The 15,619-nt window shown below is 37.4% G+C and overlaps 1 protein-coding gene across 3 annotated transcripts in view; it reads left to right on the top strand.

Annotated features, from left to right (window-relative positions):
* SIPA1L1 (signal induced proliferation associated 1 like 1) overlaps positions 1–15,619 on the top strand; it is a 198,778-nt gene that overhangs the window by 132,346 nt on the left and 50,813 nt on the right. For all 3 annotated transcript variants that reach the window (XM_085581888.1, XM_021543124.4, XM_085581887.1), the window contains exons 4-6: positions 5,497–5,627; positions 6,244–6,432; positions 12,525–12,699. In XM_085581888.1, the coding sequence (XP_085438014.1) occupies positions 5,497–5,627; positions 6,244–6,432; positions 12,525–12,699 (495 nt within the window). The remainder of the gene's footprint in view (positions 1–5,496; positions 5,628–6,243; positions 6,433–12,524; positions 12,700–15,619) is intronic.

The following is a 15,619-nucleotide window of genomic DNA, read 5'->3' as shown; positions in this document are numbered from 1 at the left end:
GAAGAATTGATAAAATGAGCATAATGTAAGGGTACTAGTGAGGGCAGCCAGATATAAAATTGTATGTTATGGAGTAGGATAGGATGGGGAGAAGCAGCTGTGGTTTGTTGTTTTTTTTTTTCCTTAAGCAATAAAATGGGGTTTTAAATTGACTTTCCTTGTGTTCAGTCTGGCAGAGTCCAAACCAGGGGTGTTGTTTCTTCCAGAGATTTTTTTATTTTTATAGCTGTACTTCGGAAGCCTCATTAGATATCCCAAACCCCAATTTTCTACAAGTACAAAACAAGTTTTGTTGACCACCCAGAGTATCATTCTGTGAGCAAACTTTAGACTAAGCTGATGAGGTGGGATAGTGATAAAACTTGAAGAATTATAATGGGGAAGAAAAATTTGGGAAGTCAGTTGTAAGTGAATTTTTTATGTAACATGAAGCAATGGTGCAGAATTTTTTTTTACTGGAAGAGGAGGTTGGATTTTTATGATGTTATGAATGGAACAGACAGTGCCAAAAGACAGTTTCAGTACGTTCAGCTCATCAAGTCAGTAGGCTTTGTATAATTTTATAGTCTTAGAAGTATTCCTAGATGAAGTCTGATTTGACAACAATACCTTTTAAAGATCTCAAATCAGGAAAATTTAATGGACTTGGAGAACACCTGGTAACCCTAGAGCTTGCAAACAATTAAAAGCAGTGTTCCAGAGAATTGTAAGCTGAGTTGGTTTTCATTCCAACTGGAAATAACAAGGTAATTTGGGACTATATCAATAAAGGACTGCAAGTTAAAAATCATCCATGATGCCAGTCAGCATGATTTCATAAAAAATAGGTCTTGTTACATAAAAGAAAAAAAAAAAACAACCTAGTTAATCTTGTGTCTGAAAAAAAAGGATGAATTAATATATGTCCTTTTAATTTCTTCAAGGTAATTTGGTGAAATGCTGATGGTGACTCATCTGAAGTCTTTAATTATATGAAATCAATAGCTTATTTTTTACAGGTACTGTTACTTAGATAATAGAGCCATCTCAAGTTGTAGCAGTGTATGGAGGAAGGATAAGTGAGCTTTCAGTATTACTAACAAGGTCCAAATTAATTAAAATATTTTAATCTAGTTAGTGTAAAATATTTGCATGTGAAATTTATGGATGAATCTTGTATAAGTTTAATGAATGCAAATGGATGAGTTTTTGTATGTAAAGGAAATTGGTCCCTCTACGAAGTAGTGGAATTTATAAAAAAGTATTCTGGCCTGGTGTCCAGACTTCTAAATGTGAAAATACTGGTGGAGATAGTTTAGCGGACGTTAGAAAAATGATACTTAGAAAAAGATATTGTAAAGAGAACTTCATAATAATGGTACTTCCCTAGGCTGAATTCAGTTTCTCCACGTTTTATCTGAACCAATTGTGCAGACTACCTTTGCACTCAGTGGAGAGAAATGAACCTTCCAGGATCTTATCAATTTCAGTCTCTTCCCTGAATTCACTAATAGAAGCTCATGCACAATTAACTCACATGGAAATATTTATTTTTATAAGAAATGTATGTTTGTCTTATGATGCCCAAAATGGATTTACAAGATGGTTAAATATTGGTGTGTTTTAAAAGGTATATTTGATAGAAGGACTTAATTAAAAATTTGAAGTGTAGACATTTATAAGTTAAGCTTGTGCATAAAAAAAGAGGGAGGATGAAGCCAGCACAAGAACCAATTTGTGACATGTTTATTAAAGACTTATGTAAAATCAATATTAAAATCACACAGAGAGAAAAATCTGTTTCTGTCAGCTTGTTTGAGTGCAGTTCAGGAAAGAGAGAATGTCACTCCAGAGGTGCAGTCATTCTGTTTTCTGTCCCCATAATTTAGTCTGGGAATTACAGTTCTCATGGAAAGAACCAACAGCATCTGTTTTGCTTCCATCCTCCTCATGCAGTAGTTGCTAATGTTGCCATTTAGGACAAATGTTAGTTACTGGCTTAGAATGAAAGACTTGACTGAGAAGTAAATAGTTTCCTGAACTGGTTTTGTAACAAATGAGCTGTTGGTCGGCTTTCCTTTAGCTGTTGGCAGCCAGTAAAAATACCCTTTCCCCAAATGCTTTAAATTGCTGCATGTTCTGTCCAGGAGTTGGTGCCTTGCAAGTATGTGGCTAGACTTGCAGAGCTCCCAAAATGCTGCCTGCCCTTTTGTCTCCAGAGAAGTACTGGGCAGGGTTTTTCAGTACTGTAAATGCTGAGCTAGGATTAGAGGAAAATGCTTGATGTGAGTTTCATTCAGAAGATAAATGTTTGGGGTTTTTATTCTAGTCTGATTACACAGAATATTAGTTGGACATGATATCTAACGATAAATATGATGAAAGCACAAAAGAACTTTTTCAGTTAAAATCAAGTCTATTTACTTGGATTTTCTTTGCAAAGGAAGGTCATAAATATCTGCGAGGAAAATTTGGTTATTTCACAGGAAGTATATTTTAAGTTATATGATAGATATTTAACTGTTTTTAAAAGCATGTATTGTTTGTTTTAATGACCAGCTACAATCAAGTCATTATTTATTTTTCAGTATGGATTTATAAATAAATTTATGGCTGCTGCTAGTTGTCCTGATTGTCTGTTAATTAAATGATTTTTCAACAGTTAAGATTAAATGTCAACCTTGAGAAATGTTGTTTCCAATTACTTTCTGTGTGGTGTGGAGAAATAAACTGTCTTCTATGGTGTTCATGTTTGACATGAAGTTCCTGAGTTATAATTGTGACACAGTCTTTATTTTCCCAATAAAACCACTAATTAGCTCCCTTTATACTGTTTATTAAGCTTTTTGCACTTTAATCCTGCTACTTCTTTTCTTGCACTGGAAAGAGAAAATTGTTGGATATAAGGAGATTGAGTATTTAAGGGAAAATTAGGTAGAGGTACAAGGAAGTGTACCAGAAAGAAAAGTAATCAGGTACAGGGATATATATTGTAGCTTGCAGAATGAATACAGAGATAGTGTTTTGGGGAGGAAGAAGAATGAATATGAAGGTAAAGAATGAACAACCTAATAGTAAATGTGAGTAGAGGAGAGTGTGAAGGATGTGCAAAGGAGAGCAAGAAAGACACTGTGCAGTGCAGACTGAAGGAAAAGAGAATAAAAGATGTTTCCTCTTAGTAGAGAAGTATAAAGTTCCACACTACATGCATTTTTCCAAAGCAGCAGGAGCTAACTAAAAAGCTTAATCAAATTATGCAGAAGTGTATGTGTATTTTGTGTATATGTATGCAGTTTCAAAAATTCCTCTTGCTACCCTTCTTAAATGTGTTTTCAAGATGTAGAATAACTTTTCCTGAGAAAAATTTCTATCTGAATTGCAGGCTACAGTGGTTGCAGGGTACACAAGTTTTACCATCTGTGTGGCTGTCAATACAGAAAACTAATGAATTGTTTGGACCCTTCTAGTATGCATGACCTCCCTATCTCTTTAAGTTTTTCAATCATAAAAACAAAGCCATATCACTGGTTTTAAGTTACTAAAAGCAGTTTAGTGTGGAGATGGTCAAGTTACCTCAGGTTTTGGAAGCTGTGTAATATGCTGGTTCAAAAATTAATCTAACTTTCTTCAAGACTGCTGCTTCTGCATTGACCTTGTGTGCCATAAACTGTTTGGTGACCTATAAACCTCCTGATGAAAAGCGAAGCTACTTAATGCAGGAGAAGGAAAGGCTAAGGTGCAAGTAAGATAGTTTGAAATTTTGAACAACAGAACATCTCTGGCATTTACGAGGCTCATATCTGTGGACTAGTATGAAAATGTAATTGTGATTATATAGATAATCTAATTTATTAGTAATTTTCCCACTCACAATTCAGCCACCCAAAGTTTAATGACAATATTTACAGAATACTCCACAATATATTGAAAGAATTTTGAATTTTAATTACTTTTGTTTAGAGTATTGGATTTTCATAACTTGCAGACAAATTTGGTAGAAAGCAAGTCTTCTAATGCTGCAAGCATGTCTGCAATGCTGTCTTGCATGCTTTGAAATCTTAAACAGAAAACACTGAGTGAAGGATAATAAAATACCAGACACTGGGACTTGAGTAGAACCCCCAAGGGCTTAAAGTGCTGGACAGCTGTGTGAAAGCACTTAGTATGTTGGAGGGAGATTTTGTAAGAACCAGTGAGTATAAGTTTTTAGAGTAAAAAATGAGGCTCCTATATTTTTAACCATATTATTAATTGAAACAATTATTACCATTCAGTTTAGATGGACTGTATTTCAATATCTGTTTTTATTATCTTTAAAGATGCAGTTCTTGATGATGTTAAAATACTTTACATTTTATCTCTAGTAGAACAGCTCATATTAGACTGCTCCTAAAGTTCTTACTTAAAGTTGTTTTAAGAATAACAAGTAATCTATATGTGCACGTATAAATTGATTTCTATATGCAGCTTATGGAAAATGATGACATGGGACTTCCTTTTCTTGCACAATGCTTGACTCCTTTTTTTTTACTTTTCTCTTAAGTTTTCTTTTTGGGAATGTATGTTTAAATTCAGCAGTCACTTAAGATATATGCAACTTTGTTTATATGTTGCTGCATTAATGGTGATGTACTTTTGTCATCAGTCAAGATAGCTTGTAATGCTCAAAAGGTTCTACAGAAGAGCCTTCAACACCAATCTCTAAAATTGTTGAGCTTTGATTTTTGTAAATGTGCTTTCCTAACTTCTTTTCATGTAAAATTTGGCTTTACATGTCTATAGTTAGACAAATATAAAAATGTATTTCATGGAATCTGCTGTTCAGCTAGTGAGTGATTTTTACCAATCTTGTGTTCTCCTCTCTGCTGCATTCCCCACTGGACTGTTTATCAACTGAACTTTTAGCACTTTAAGGGTTGTTGAACAGTTTACTGTTCAATATTTATGCTAGTAATTTTATTCTTATGATTTATTTTTCTGTGGTACTATGATTTGATATTTTTACTGTGAACAGGCCTTTAATTTCTTTTTCAGCTTCATCGCTTTTTTCCACTTTAGAACTGAGTAATGTGTATGGAAAAAACAAAAAGCAGTCAAAAATAATTTGTATCCTTTGCTAAGTACAGTTGTTAGACATTTCTGTTTTAACATAGGTTGTTGAGTTTCCCTCTTTGGTACACTTGGCTTCCTTCTCTGTTTTTAAGGGGCAAAGTTGGTAGTACTTATTTAGTTCAATGTGAATGAAACAGATGGCAATATAAAAGCTGATGTAAGGTGTATCCTGTTTTGGGCCTATTTAAGCAGATATGCCATGTTGAATTTCAGCCTTTTTGTATAAATGGTGCTCACAAGAGAAGTGAAGCATAAGAATGACATCCTGGTACCACTTGAAGACATGCTCTTATTCACTCCAGAGACCTGGCAGTTTATTTCCAGTGTGACAATCAAGCATGAAAATGTAGTTGAAGTGTTAAGAAGTAAGACAGATTTTTTTTTTTTTTCCCTCTCTTATACAAGAACACTGGAACTATTTTGGGGCAGATGAGAACCTGGGTCCAGTAGCTGTGAGTATAAGAAGAGAGAAGCCAGAGGAAATCAAAGAAAATGGACCTCAGTACAACTACCGGATCATATTCAGAACCAGTGAGGTAAGCAGTCCAGGGAGATAGTAAAAGAAACTAGAAGTGAGCAGGCAAAACCAGGTGGAATATGTGGGGTGTATGTGCTTTTCAGCATTGATAATAGATTTCTGTATAATCTGGGAACTTCCTGACAGAATTATGCTACATGTTTATCAGGCACATAATATATGTGAGTTATTCTATAACATCCAGTACAGAGGAAATGCTGAAGGCTGTTTTGGTTAAATCTTGAGAAACTTCTATATTAGCTAGAAGCAAGCAAAGAGGAGGGAAATTAAGGGAAATTTCTTCACTATTATATGTGGCAGTGGGTACTTGTGACAAATGTAGTTTTTACTTTTAAATGCTCTATAGTATAGAAATACTGTACTATAATTAATACTAATTTTTCCAAGTAGTAGTTTCCTGTAAAACTTAAATCTGAAGAATCATTTTAAATCATCTGATTACTGTTATCAGTGACATTTTGTGTATCAGTGTTGATCTCATGCTAACAGAAATTCCTTAATGTCCTTGATCTCTACCAAGAATTGGAAAAATAGTATGTCTAGTTCCACTGCTATTGCTAGTCAATCTCAGTGCATAATTCAATATATGTGCTGTTTTTCCTTTGTATGCATAGCTCATGACATTAAGAGGCTCCGTGCTGGAAGATGCTATCCCTTCTACTGCAAAGCATTGCACAGCCAGGGGACTTCCCCTAAAAGAAGTGCTGGAGTATGTGGTTCCAGAGCTGAATATCCATTGCTTAAGGCTAGCCTTCAACACTCCAAAAGTCACAGAACAGCTTATGAAGCTTGATGAGCAAGGGGTAAGTGCAGAGTTACAGAATTAAAAAAATTATTGTAATCTGTCAGATTATTGCTATGAGTTGCAAAGTGATCTTTTAGTTTTATATGATTAGAGTAAGTCTGTTGAAATGCCTCATTTAAGCTAAAAGTTGTCATCTGTGGGGAGAGTTATGTTGCATTTATTTACCCCAACTTCTGCAGAATATTTGGGATGTATAAAATCAAGTTCATTTCTCTGGGTAGCCTAAAGTTTTAGATTAATGTTATGGCAGTTGTTTATTTAAATTTCCTTTAAAAGAGACTACATTATTGTTTTTCAAAGATTGTGGGAAGGAGGAGTCCTGTTTTTCTTATTGCTGTTATACTAAGAAGAAAAGTCTCCCATGATGCTAAATGTTTCACTGTAATACTGCATTGGCTAAACCATGACCAGGGTGCTGCCTGTCTTGTTTTGTTGTGTTGGTGTACTTTTTTCCTCTCCCCTGGAACAAACTACATGGCAAAATATTCTAAGGCTTTCTTCATATGAATCATTTTTAATGAGGTGATAATCTTGTCTTTTAAAGATGGGACCAAGGCTCATTAGCACTACAGCTTTGACTTGGCAAAATGGAAGTCCATGACTCAAGTTAATGTTATGATTATAAACTGAAGTAGTGACAATTTATAGCTATGTGCATGCCTCAGTCCTCACTTGGAGCCTCTCTTTCCATGCCTCTTGAGTGGATGGACCCAGGATGGGGGACTGGGTTCCTCCCACTGTAAGAGAAGATCGTGCTCATGGCCACCTGATGAACCTGAACATGCATAAGTCTGGGGGACACAATGGGATGCATCCCAGAGTTCTGAAGGAATTGGCTGATGGAGTTGCCAAGCCACTCTCCATGGCATTTGAAAAGTGATGGCAGTCAGGGGAAATCCCGGGAGACTGGAAGAGGAGAAACATTGTATCCATGGGTAGAAGGGAAGATTCCCTGGGATCCATCACCCTGTCAGCTTCCCCTCTGTGCCTGGGAAGGTCATGGAACAGATCCTCCTAGAAGCTCTGCTAAGGCACATGGAGGGCAGGGAGGTGGATTTGAGGCAGCCAGCACAGCTTCAGCAAGGGCAAATCCTGCCTGACCAACCCAGTGGCCTTCTATGATGGAGTGACTACATCAATGGGCAAAGGAGATGTTACGGGTGTTGTTTTTCTGGACTTCTGTAAAGCCTTGGATGTGATGCCCCACAGCGTCCTTCTCTCTGAATTAGAGAGAGATGAATTTGATGAGTGGACTGTTGGATGGATAAGGAATTGGTTGGATGGTCACATCCAAAAGGTAATGGTCAACGGCTCAGAGTCACGGTGGACATCAGGGACAAGTGGTCTATCTTGGGTTCATAGTGGGATTTAGTATCTTCATTAATGACAGATGAAGAGATTAGTGCACCCTCAGCAATTCAGGAAGCTGAGTGGTGCAGTTGCTATGGCTAAATGATGGGATCCCATCCAGAAGGACCTGGAAGAGCTCAAGAAGTGGCCCCACAGGAATCTGATGAGATTTAAGATGACCAAGGGCAAGGTCCTGCACCTGCATTCTGCACCTCTGGTATTCACAGGCTGGAGACTGAACAGATTGGGAGCAGCCCTGCTGAGGAGGACTTGGAGGTGCTGGTGGGTGAGAGGCTGGACATGACCCAGCCATGGGCACTTCCAGCCCAGAGAGCCAAAAGTGTCCTGGGCTGCGTCCAGAGCCCCGTGGGCAGCAGGGCCAGGGAGGGGATTCTGCCCCTCTGCTCTGCTCTGGTGAGAGCCCACCTGCAGGGCTGCACCAGCTCTGGGGGCCAGCACAGGAAGGACAAGGACCTGTTGGAGAGAGTCCAGAGGAAGCCACCAAGATGATTAGAGGGACAGAGCATCTCTGCAGTGAGGAAAGGCTGAGAGAACTGGGGTTGTTCATCCTGGAAAAGAGGAGGCTTGGGGTGACCTAATTGTGGCCTTCCAGGACCTGAAGGGAGCCTGTAAGAAAGAGGGAGAGGGACTTTTTGCAAGAGCACAGCGTGACAGGACAGGGGGAAATAACTTCAAACTGAAAGACAGTAGGTTTAGATTAGGTATAAGAATAAAGTTCTTTACTCTGAGGGTGATGAGGGCTGGAACAGGTTGCCCAGAGAAGCTGTGGATGCCCCATTACTGGAGGTGTTCAAGGCCAGGTTGGATGGGGCTGTGAGTAGCTTGCTCTAGTGAGAGATGTCCCTGCCCATAGCAGGGGATTGGAGCTGGATAATCTTTAAGGTCCCCTTCCAACCCAAACCACTCTGATTTTATGGCATCTAACAAAACTGTGAGGTTAAATTATCCTTAGTTCATATCCTATATGTTATTAAGCTCCCATCATATGGCTTTCTAATACTTAAACTTTTGAAAATCATTAAGGGCGAGTGATAGTTGAATTTTTATCTGCATCAAGGTATTTTCTGTTTTTGTGGTAATGAAACAGTTTGACACTTCTAGCAAAAAAGATAAGTGCACTCTGTACTAATTAGAAGTTGCATTTTTTTCAATTCTGAGCTAACAAAAATTGGGTAGCAGCTGCTCTACTAATTAAGTGCACAGAATGTTGCTCACTTCTTGCTGAGTGTCACACTGTTTCATTACAGCATGAATAGGTGCCTGTTTGATATAGCAGATAAAATGTTTTGGAAATTTAAGAGTTAAGATTATAGAGTCACCTTAGCCTGACTTAGTCATTAAATTTCACCCAGGAGTCCCTTCACTGAGCCAAATGTGTATGCATCAGTTTTCATTAGAGTAAGATGTCTTTTTTATATTTGAGTGAGGTCTTAAATTAGTTGCTTGTTTTCATATTTAAAAATTTACACTTCTTTATTTAAATTTATCTGCCTTTAGCTTTAAGACTTGTGATATTTTTCTCTGCTACATTTTAAAAGTCATTTTGGTGTGAGATCTTTTTTCCAGCAAAGGTTTTTGTATGTAGTGATTATATCATCTGTTGGTCTTGTTTATGATAAACTAAACAGATTGCACTTTTCAAGTCTTTCACTACAACATATTTTCTCTGCATTTCATATCACTCTTATGGCTGAGCTCTGAATCTTCTACTCTTTCAATATCTGCATATGTCATTCAGTGCTAGAATTAGAATATTTTTCTTGCCCTAGTTTTGTACTGGTAGTGTCTGTGAAAGTTTCTTGTTCCTTACTTCCTCTTACATTGCTAGAGTGGTAACATCTGCTGTTCGTACATATGGTCCACACTGCTTGTCACCTACCTGTTCTTTTATTGGATTTATTAAAATGCATCAGTTTGAACAGTTATGTGTTAAACAGCAATCCAATAATTTCCTAGGGCTGCACTGGCTTCTTTGCTAATCACCCTCTACTAATCTTTGTCTTGAATGCAGAGCTCATGGTAGGTTACTGTAAGTTTGCTTCCAAATATGATTTAAAAATTTGAATATTAGGGCAATTACTGATTTATTTCAGTTGAAGCTAATCTTTATTCTTCATGCACAGAAATACTGTGAAATGTCACTTGGTTCTTAATATAATTCCTAGTTCATAATATAAACTTGCTGACTGCTTAAATCCAAGCTATACTTTCTGCTGTCTCTACTGGGTGCTAGATAAATACTTTGCACTTTTCCCATGTATATAAATGTAAATACTTTCAGATTATTAAAATGAAGATGATACTTTAGTAGTTTTGCCACAACAGAATTCATGCTTCAACTTCTTTTTTAGCTTTTTCTTGTAGTTAATACACTTCTAAGGACTGTAGGTTTATCAGAAGGAGGTCTAATAATGGGGACTGTATGCTGTTCTCCAGATCTGCTTTTTGATTCAGAAATGCCAACTTGTGTTGTCCTTAAGGAATTTTTTTTTTTTAAAAATTAGCAAATCTAAGAACACAGCTAGAAGGCATATCCTGCTCTTTGCATAGCCCTTGTTCAGTTTCTTAGGCTGACATTATCAAAGCAATAAAGCATGGTTTGTTTGCTTGCTCATTGGTGCTGCGTATCCCATTTATGCTTATGTCCTTGAAAATATTTCCTTCACCTAAAGTTGAAGTTTAAATAGTGCAAGTGTGCTTCATATTTTCTTTGTCCTAACTTCTTTAAGTGAGATTACTAGAAGCTATTGCAGGTGATACCTGAATGGGCCAAGACAGAACCTGCTACTGATGGTATGGAGAGCGACGGCAGTTGTTCCAGCAGGAATGGCAGCAGTGCCACCTCTCACCACCCTTTCTTGCTCCCTTCCTCTCTCCTCTCTCACCATGTCTCAGCAGGAGGCACTGGAACAGATTGCCAAGCTGGGCATGTCCCATCCCTGAAAGTCTTAAAAGTCAAGTTGGATGTGCATTTGAGCAAGTCTGGTCTAGTAGAGCAGACCTGGTCTAGTAGAAAGTGTCTCTGCTGCCCACATCAGGACTTTAGAAACTAGGTGATCCTTAAGATCCTTCCAACCTAAACCAGTTCATGATTTTGTGCTGTACTTGAGTTTTGTCATAAGAAATTTGGACATATACAGAAGATGCAAGTCAGTGTTTCAGACTATAAAATAAAGGCTATTCTGTAGTGGGGAAAAAAGAAGCAGCCTAGAACTGTGATTTACCATATGTAATGACTCCTGCTAATAGTTTATCCTCATCATCATTCATCCTTGGTAGTAAAGGAAGAATGCAGTAAAATAGCAATTTCCAGAGTTTTTGAATTTTAAAATTTACTTTCTTTAGAGACAGAGTAGGATCACTTCTGAGGGCCTTTAAATTATCCCATCATAAATACAATAGGTTAAAATGAGTGAATTTCAGTTTAATGATGTGTCCACATAGTCCTAGCAAGTTCGAAATCCTTTGCCTCATGGCTTGGGATAGAATCTGCTGAGAGCAAATTACAGTATATTCAGATAACTTTGCTTCCGGTGCCCTTGCAAATTACTGTTTTCACTTCACGCTAACATGTAGCTGAAATGTGTAAATCTCATGCCAGTTGTGATAGATTTTCTTACAATTTCATTCTGGCACATGTGGTTAGTGTTTATTTGAATAGAGCCTCTGCAAAAATTCATATGTGGGAGGGAAGATTATTTACCATGCAATAAGGAGGCATTTCTACTGGATGAATTACATGCACAAACTCCAAGGCTCTCCCTTGTGCTCCTTCAATCAGAATTCCTGCCTGTGAAATTGGTTTTGGAGACAGCAGTAAATGGCTGTGGATGCTGCTTTCTTCTCTTCTGTGACTTGTCTATCTGTAGTCCAGATGTAAATAATACCAGTGTATCTCTTTTTTTTTTGTGTGTGCATGTGTATCAATTTGGAATTGGCAGAAACAGTTTGCTTTGAGGAATAACAATTACGGTTGGGTAGAAAATCACTTTATTTACATCTTCAGCTTCTGCTGAAGATTTTTATTTCCATTTTCCTTCTAACTACCAAGTTAGAGGGAAAATGGAAATAAAAAGCACAAGTGTATTTGAAGATCTATGTTAGTAAATAGTACCTTCAAGGTATGACCAGCATTTTTCAATTTAGCTGGGTTTTTTTTGTTATTATCATCATATTTAAGTCAGGGAGGAGCAATGGAATGTTGTGGAGTCTTTCATCATTGCTAACAGATGAATGTGCTAACAGGTGAATAATTTCTGCCTTCTCTTTGAAATGAGAGAGGTTTCATTTGGTCACTTGCTGAAGAAACAAGTACATGACGTACCCCATCTTTCTGCGTGGAAGGCTTAGCATGGGATGGCAGCCGTGGTAGCAGTCAGTGAGTGTCAGGTTTGTGGCTCAGCCCGGCCATGTAGCTCAGTGTTGGACATTCACTCGCAAGCTTCTGTGTTGTCCTCTTGGAAATAAACAATATTCATGTTTCTTTCACTTCAGAAAGCATTTTGGCATCTTCAGATTATATCTGCCATTATTGAGGCAGTTACAGTAGAAAACAATGAGAGTATTTGGAACTAGACTAACTTCTGAAATTAGACTGAATACTAGGTATCTTTTTATTTGTGAATTGTGGATTTATGAAAACCTGGGAGGTGAATTCAGTGCCTAAGTTGCTTCATCACTTGGTATACACATAAAATTTTAATCTGTTTCTTTTTGCAGTTAAGTTACCAACTTAAGGTGGGTATCATGTACTGCAAAGCTGGGCAAAGCACAGAAGAGGAAATGTATAATAATGAGTCAGCAGGTCCGGCCTTTGAGGAGTTTCTTCAGCTCTTGGGAGAGCGAGTTCGGCTCAAGGGATTTGACAAGTACCGTGCTCAGCTGGATACAAAAAGTAAGACTTTTTAATTCTTTTTTCCCCCCCTTGAGTAAAATGCTTGATATTGTTGCTAACTGCCTTTTTGAAGAGTTTTTAAAATTAACCTCTTTGTTGTAGGAAGGCAGTTGCTTAATATAAGTGAAAGCAGAGCACATGCGTAATTTAGCTGTATTCATATAGTCTCTCAACTCTGATAATTGGATTTTTGCACTGATTTGGTATGAAATTATCAATAAAGCTACAACAAGAAACCAATAATTATGGAACAATTACTGGTATTGCAAATCTATCATCAGTGTTTTGTCTTAAGGTTAATCAATACAGCTGGTATGTCTTTTAAAAAATTATATGCCTATAGACTGTTTCCAAAATGGTTTGTGAACCCATCTGCGTCACTTCACCTTGAAAAGTTGATATACTGCTTTTCTGGTGTCTGTTGCATGCAGTTTTTCTTCTAGGCAGTTTTGTCTTAGTCATCCTGTCAAATGTATTCCTCCCTCTGTGCTTTTTCTTTTTTGAGTTATGGAAATTAAACTGGATTTGGCAGCTATGTTATCAGCTCTAACTGTAAAACATATTGCAACAAAATGCAGTGATAAGATGATCTTGGGTGACCGTAACTATAAAAGAAACTCCCTGCATTTGGAATCAGTCATGTGAAGTACCTGTTTATCAGCTAGCACATGCTGCATATAATTTGTAGATCTGTTTAAATGGGGAAATTTTGTCTTGTATTCATTTTCTTTGAGTAGTGGAGCTAACCAGTTCCTATGGAGGTCTTTTGCTATTTTGCTCACTTGTAGCAAAGGAAATGAAATAAGGAGTTTGATTCATGAAAGCTGAAAAACATTCATCAGCTTTAGTGCAGCAGAAGCTGTGATCTTTTCATGGGTCTCCTGGCATAAAGAAAGTACCTTGCTGTGCTTTAATGTTCCATCATTCTATATTCTGTCCTTAATTCCGAAAGCAATTGCATTGCCATCTCCTTAGGCTGTTCTTGACCAGTCTGATCATCAATCCTCAGAGGGTTCTAAAGCCTTCTTTGGCTTTAAACCTAAATTAATACCTATTTTGCACATATTTAACATTGAGCCTGCTTTTTTTTTACTTGCAATACTTATATTCCCTCTGTTGTAGTTCCTCCCTTGAGAGCATTCATAGACACATAGAATAGTTTGGGTTGGAAGGGACCTGAAAGATGTCTCATTTCAACTTGCAGCCATGGGCAGGGACATATTCCACTAGAGCAGGTTGCTGAAAGATCCATCCGACCTGGCCTTGAACGCTTCCAGGGATGGGCCATCCACACGTTTTCTGGGCAACCTGTTCCAGTGCCTCACCACCCTCACAGTAAAGAATTTCTTCCTAATATCTAATATAAACCTGCCTTTCTTCAGTTTAAAGTCATTTCCCCTTGTCCCATTGCTACATGTCCTTGGGAGAAGTCCCTCATCAGCCCTCTTGTAGGAAATACTTGTAATTCTCAAGGTGATTTTTTCTTTTGATCAGCACTGAACTGTCATTTTATTGGTTATAAAATGAGCTAGGTCAAAAATCAAATGGGTATGGAAAACAGAGAAAACATTTAGCTTCTGGTTTTATATTGTGACTTTGTTACTTTCAGTTGTTAAAGCAAGATCCTGTGACAGCACATTTCTCTGTCTCAGGATTTTTCGTAAAAGTACACAGAGAGAAAAAAAGAGAAAACAATTTGTATTTCTACTCCTTGTTTTTCCTATGTTGGAATGTACTTAGAGAATTGTTTACCTAGGGTGATTACTTAATTAGATTCTAGTGAAATTGTTTAAGTCTAGTAGTCAGTCAAATCCACCTGTGTCTAGACTCTAAAGAACAGGGTCATGAGTTGTGAGTTAGATATAATAGAGAAAGTAGCATGTAGTTTTAATATCTTCCTTTATATAGTATATTAATGTATTATAACATAGTTATAATAAAGAAATCATTCAACTTTCTAAACTGAGTCTGACATTATCATTATTCCCATTACATTCACATGAATTTACAATAAAGATCCTCTTTTCCCTTTCTTCCAGGTTAATTAAGATGTGGAAAAAAATGGAAAATAACCCATATTTTGGTGTCAGTCCACACCACTGGTTTCTAGTATGTGTAAATGCTGTATGATTGAGTTGATTCATCTGCTCAAATATACCCAAGAAAACTGTAAATGTCTTCTAAGCACTTTTGTATTTTCTTCTGAACAGCAGAATTTTCCACGGATGTTTCGAATTCCTTGTTGTTGCTTCTGACTTGAGGAAAGAATATTGTCAGGCTTTGAGTTTATGGACTAGCACCTCTTGAATGGAACTTTTAAATTGACTGACTCACTCCTGGTTTTGACAGTTATTTTCTTGTAATGAAGGTTTCTCCTCCATGTTGAGAGCTGGCTTATCTTTTTCACATTGCCCAGCAGACCCACTCAGCTCCATTCTGTATCTAAAAATACAAAGAGTCTTTATGTGAACACTTCAGTATGACCATAGAGGACAGGAAATCCTCTGAGTGGAAACTGCTGCTTTCATGAAGGATTACCTACGTTATCTTTCAAAGTTTACACCCTTACATATGTGGAAACTTATCAGCCAGAACTGCTTAAGAACTCTTTTAAGTTGTTTGAAATCTTTCAGGTTAGATTGCCTGTAGGATTACTGAGAAAACACATGACTACTTGTGAGCATGTATGAGTTCTTAATGAGTAGGTCTGGACAGCAGCAAATGTGAACAATAGCAGCAAACATTTCTAATTTGATCTTGATGGTGGTATGTTCTCCTTTCTGCCAGTGTGCAAAGTACAGATGGAAATGCTGAAAGAGAAGGTGCTTTGGGAGCACAACACTCAGCACTTTGGATAGCTGCATTTGGAAACACTTAAAGCATATTCTTCACAGGATATAGGGGAAAAACACACTTAGTG

The sequence above is a fragment of the Lonchura striata genome, chromosome 5, assembly GCF_050655825.1.
Source record: "Lonchura striata isolate lonStrDom1 chromosome 5, ASM5065582v1, whole genome shotgun sequence".
Lineage (NCBI taxonomy): Eukaryota > Metazoa > Chordata > Aves > Passeriformes > Estrildidae > Lonchura > Lonchura striata.
Note: the sequence above shows the minus strand (reverse complement) of the source record. Positions and strands in the feature narration are given on the sequence as shown.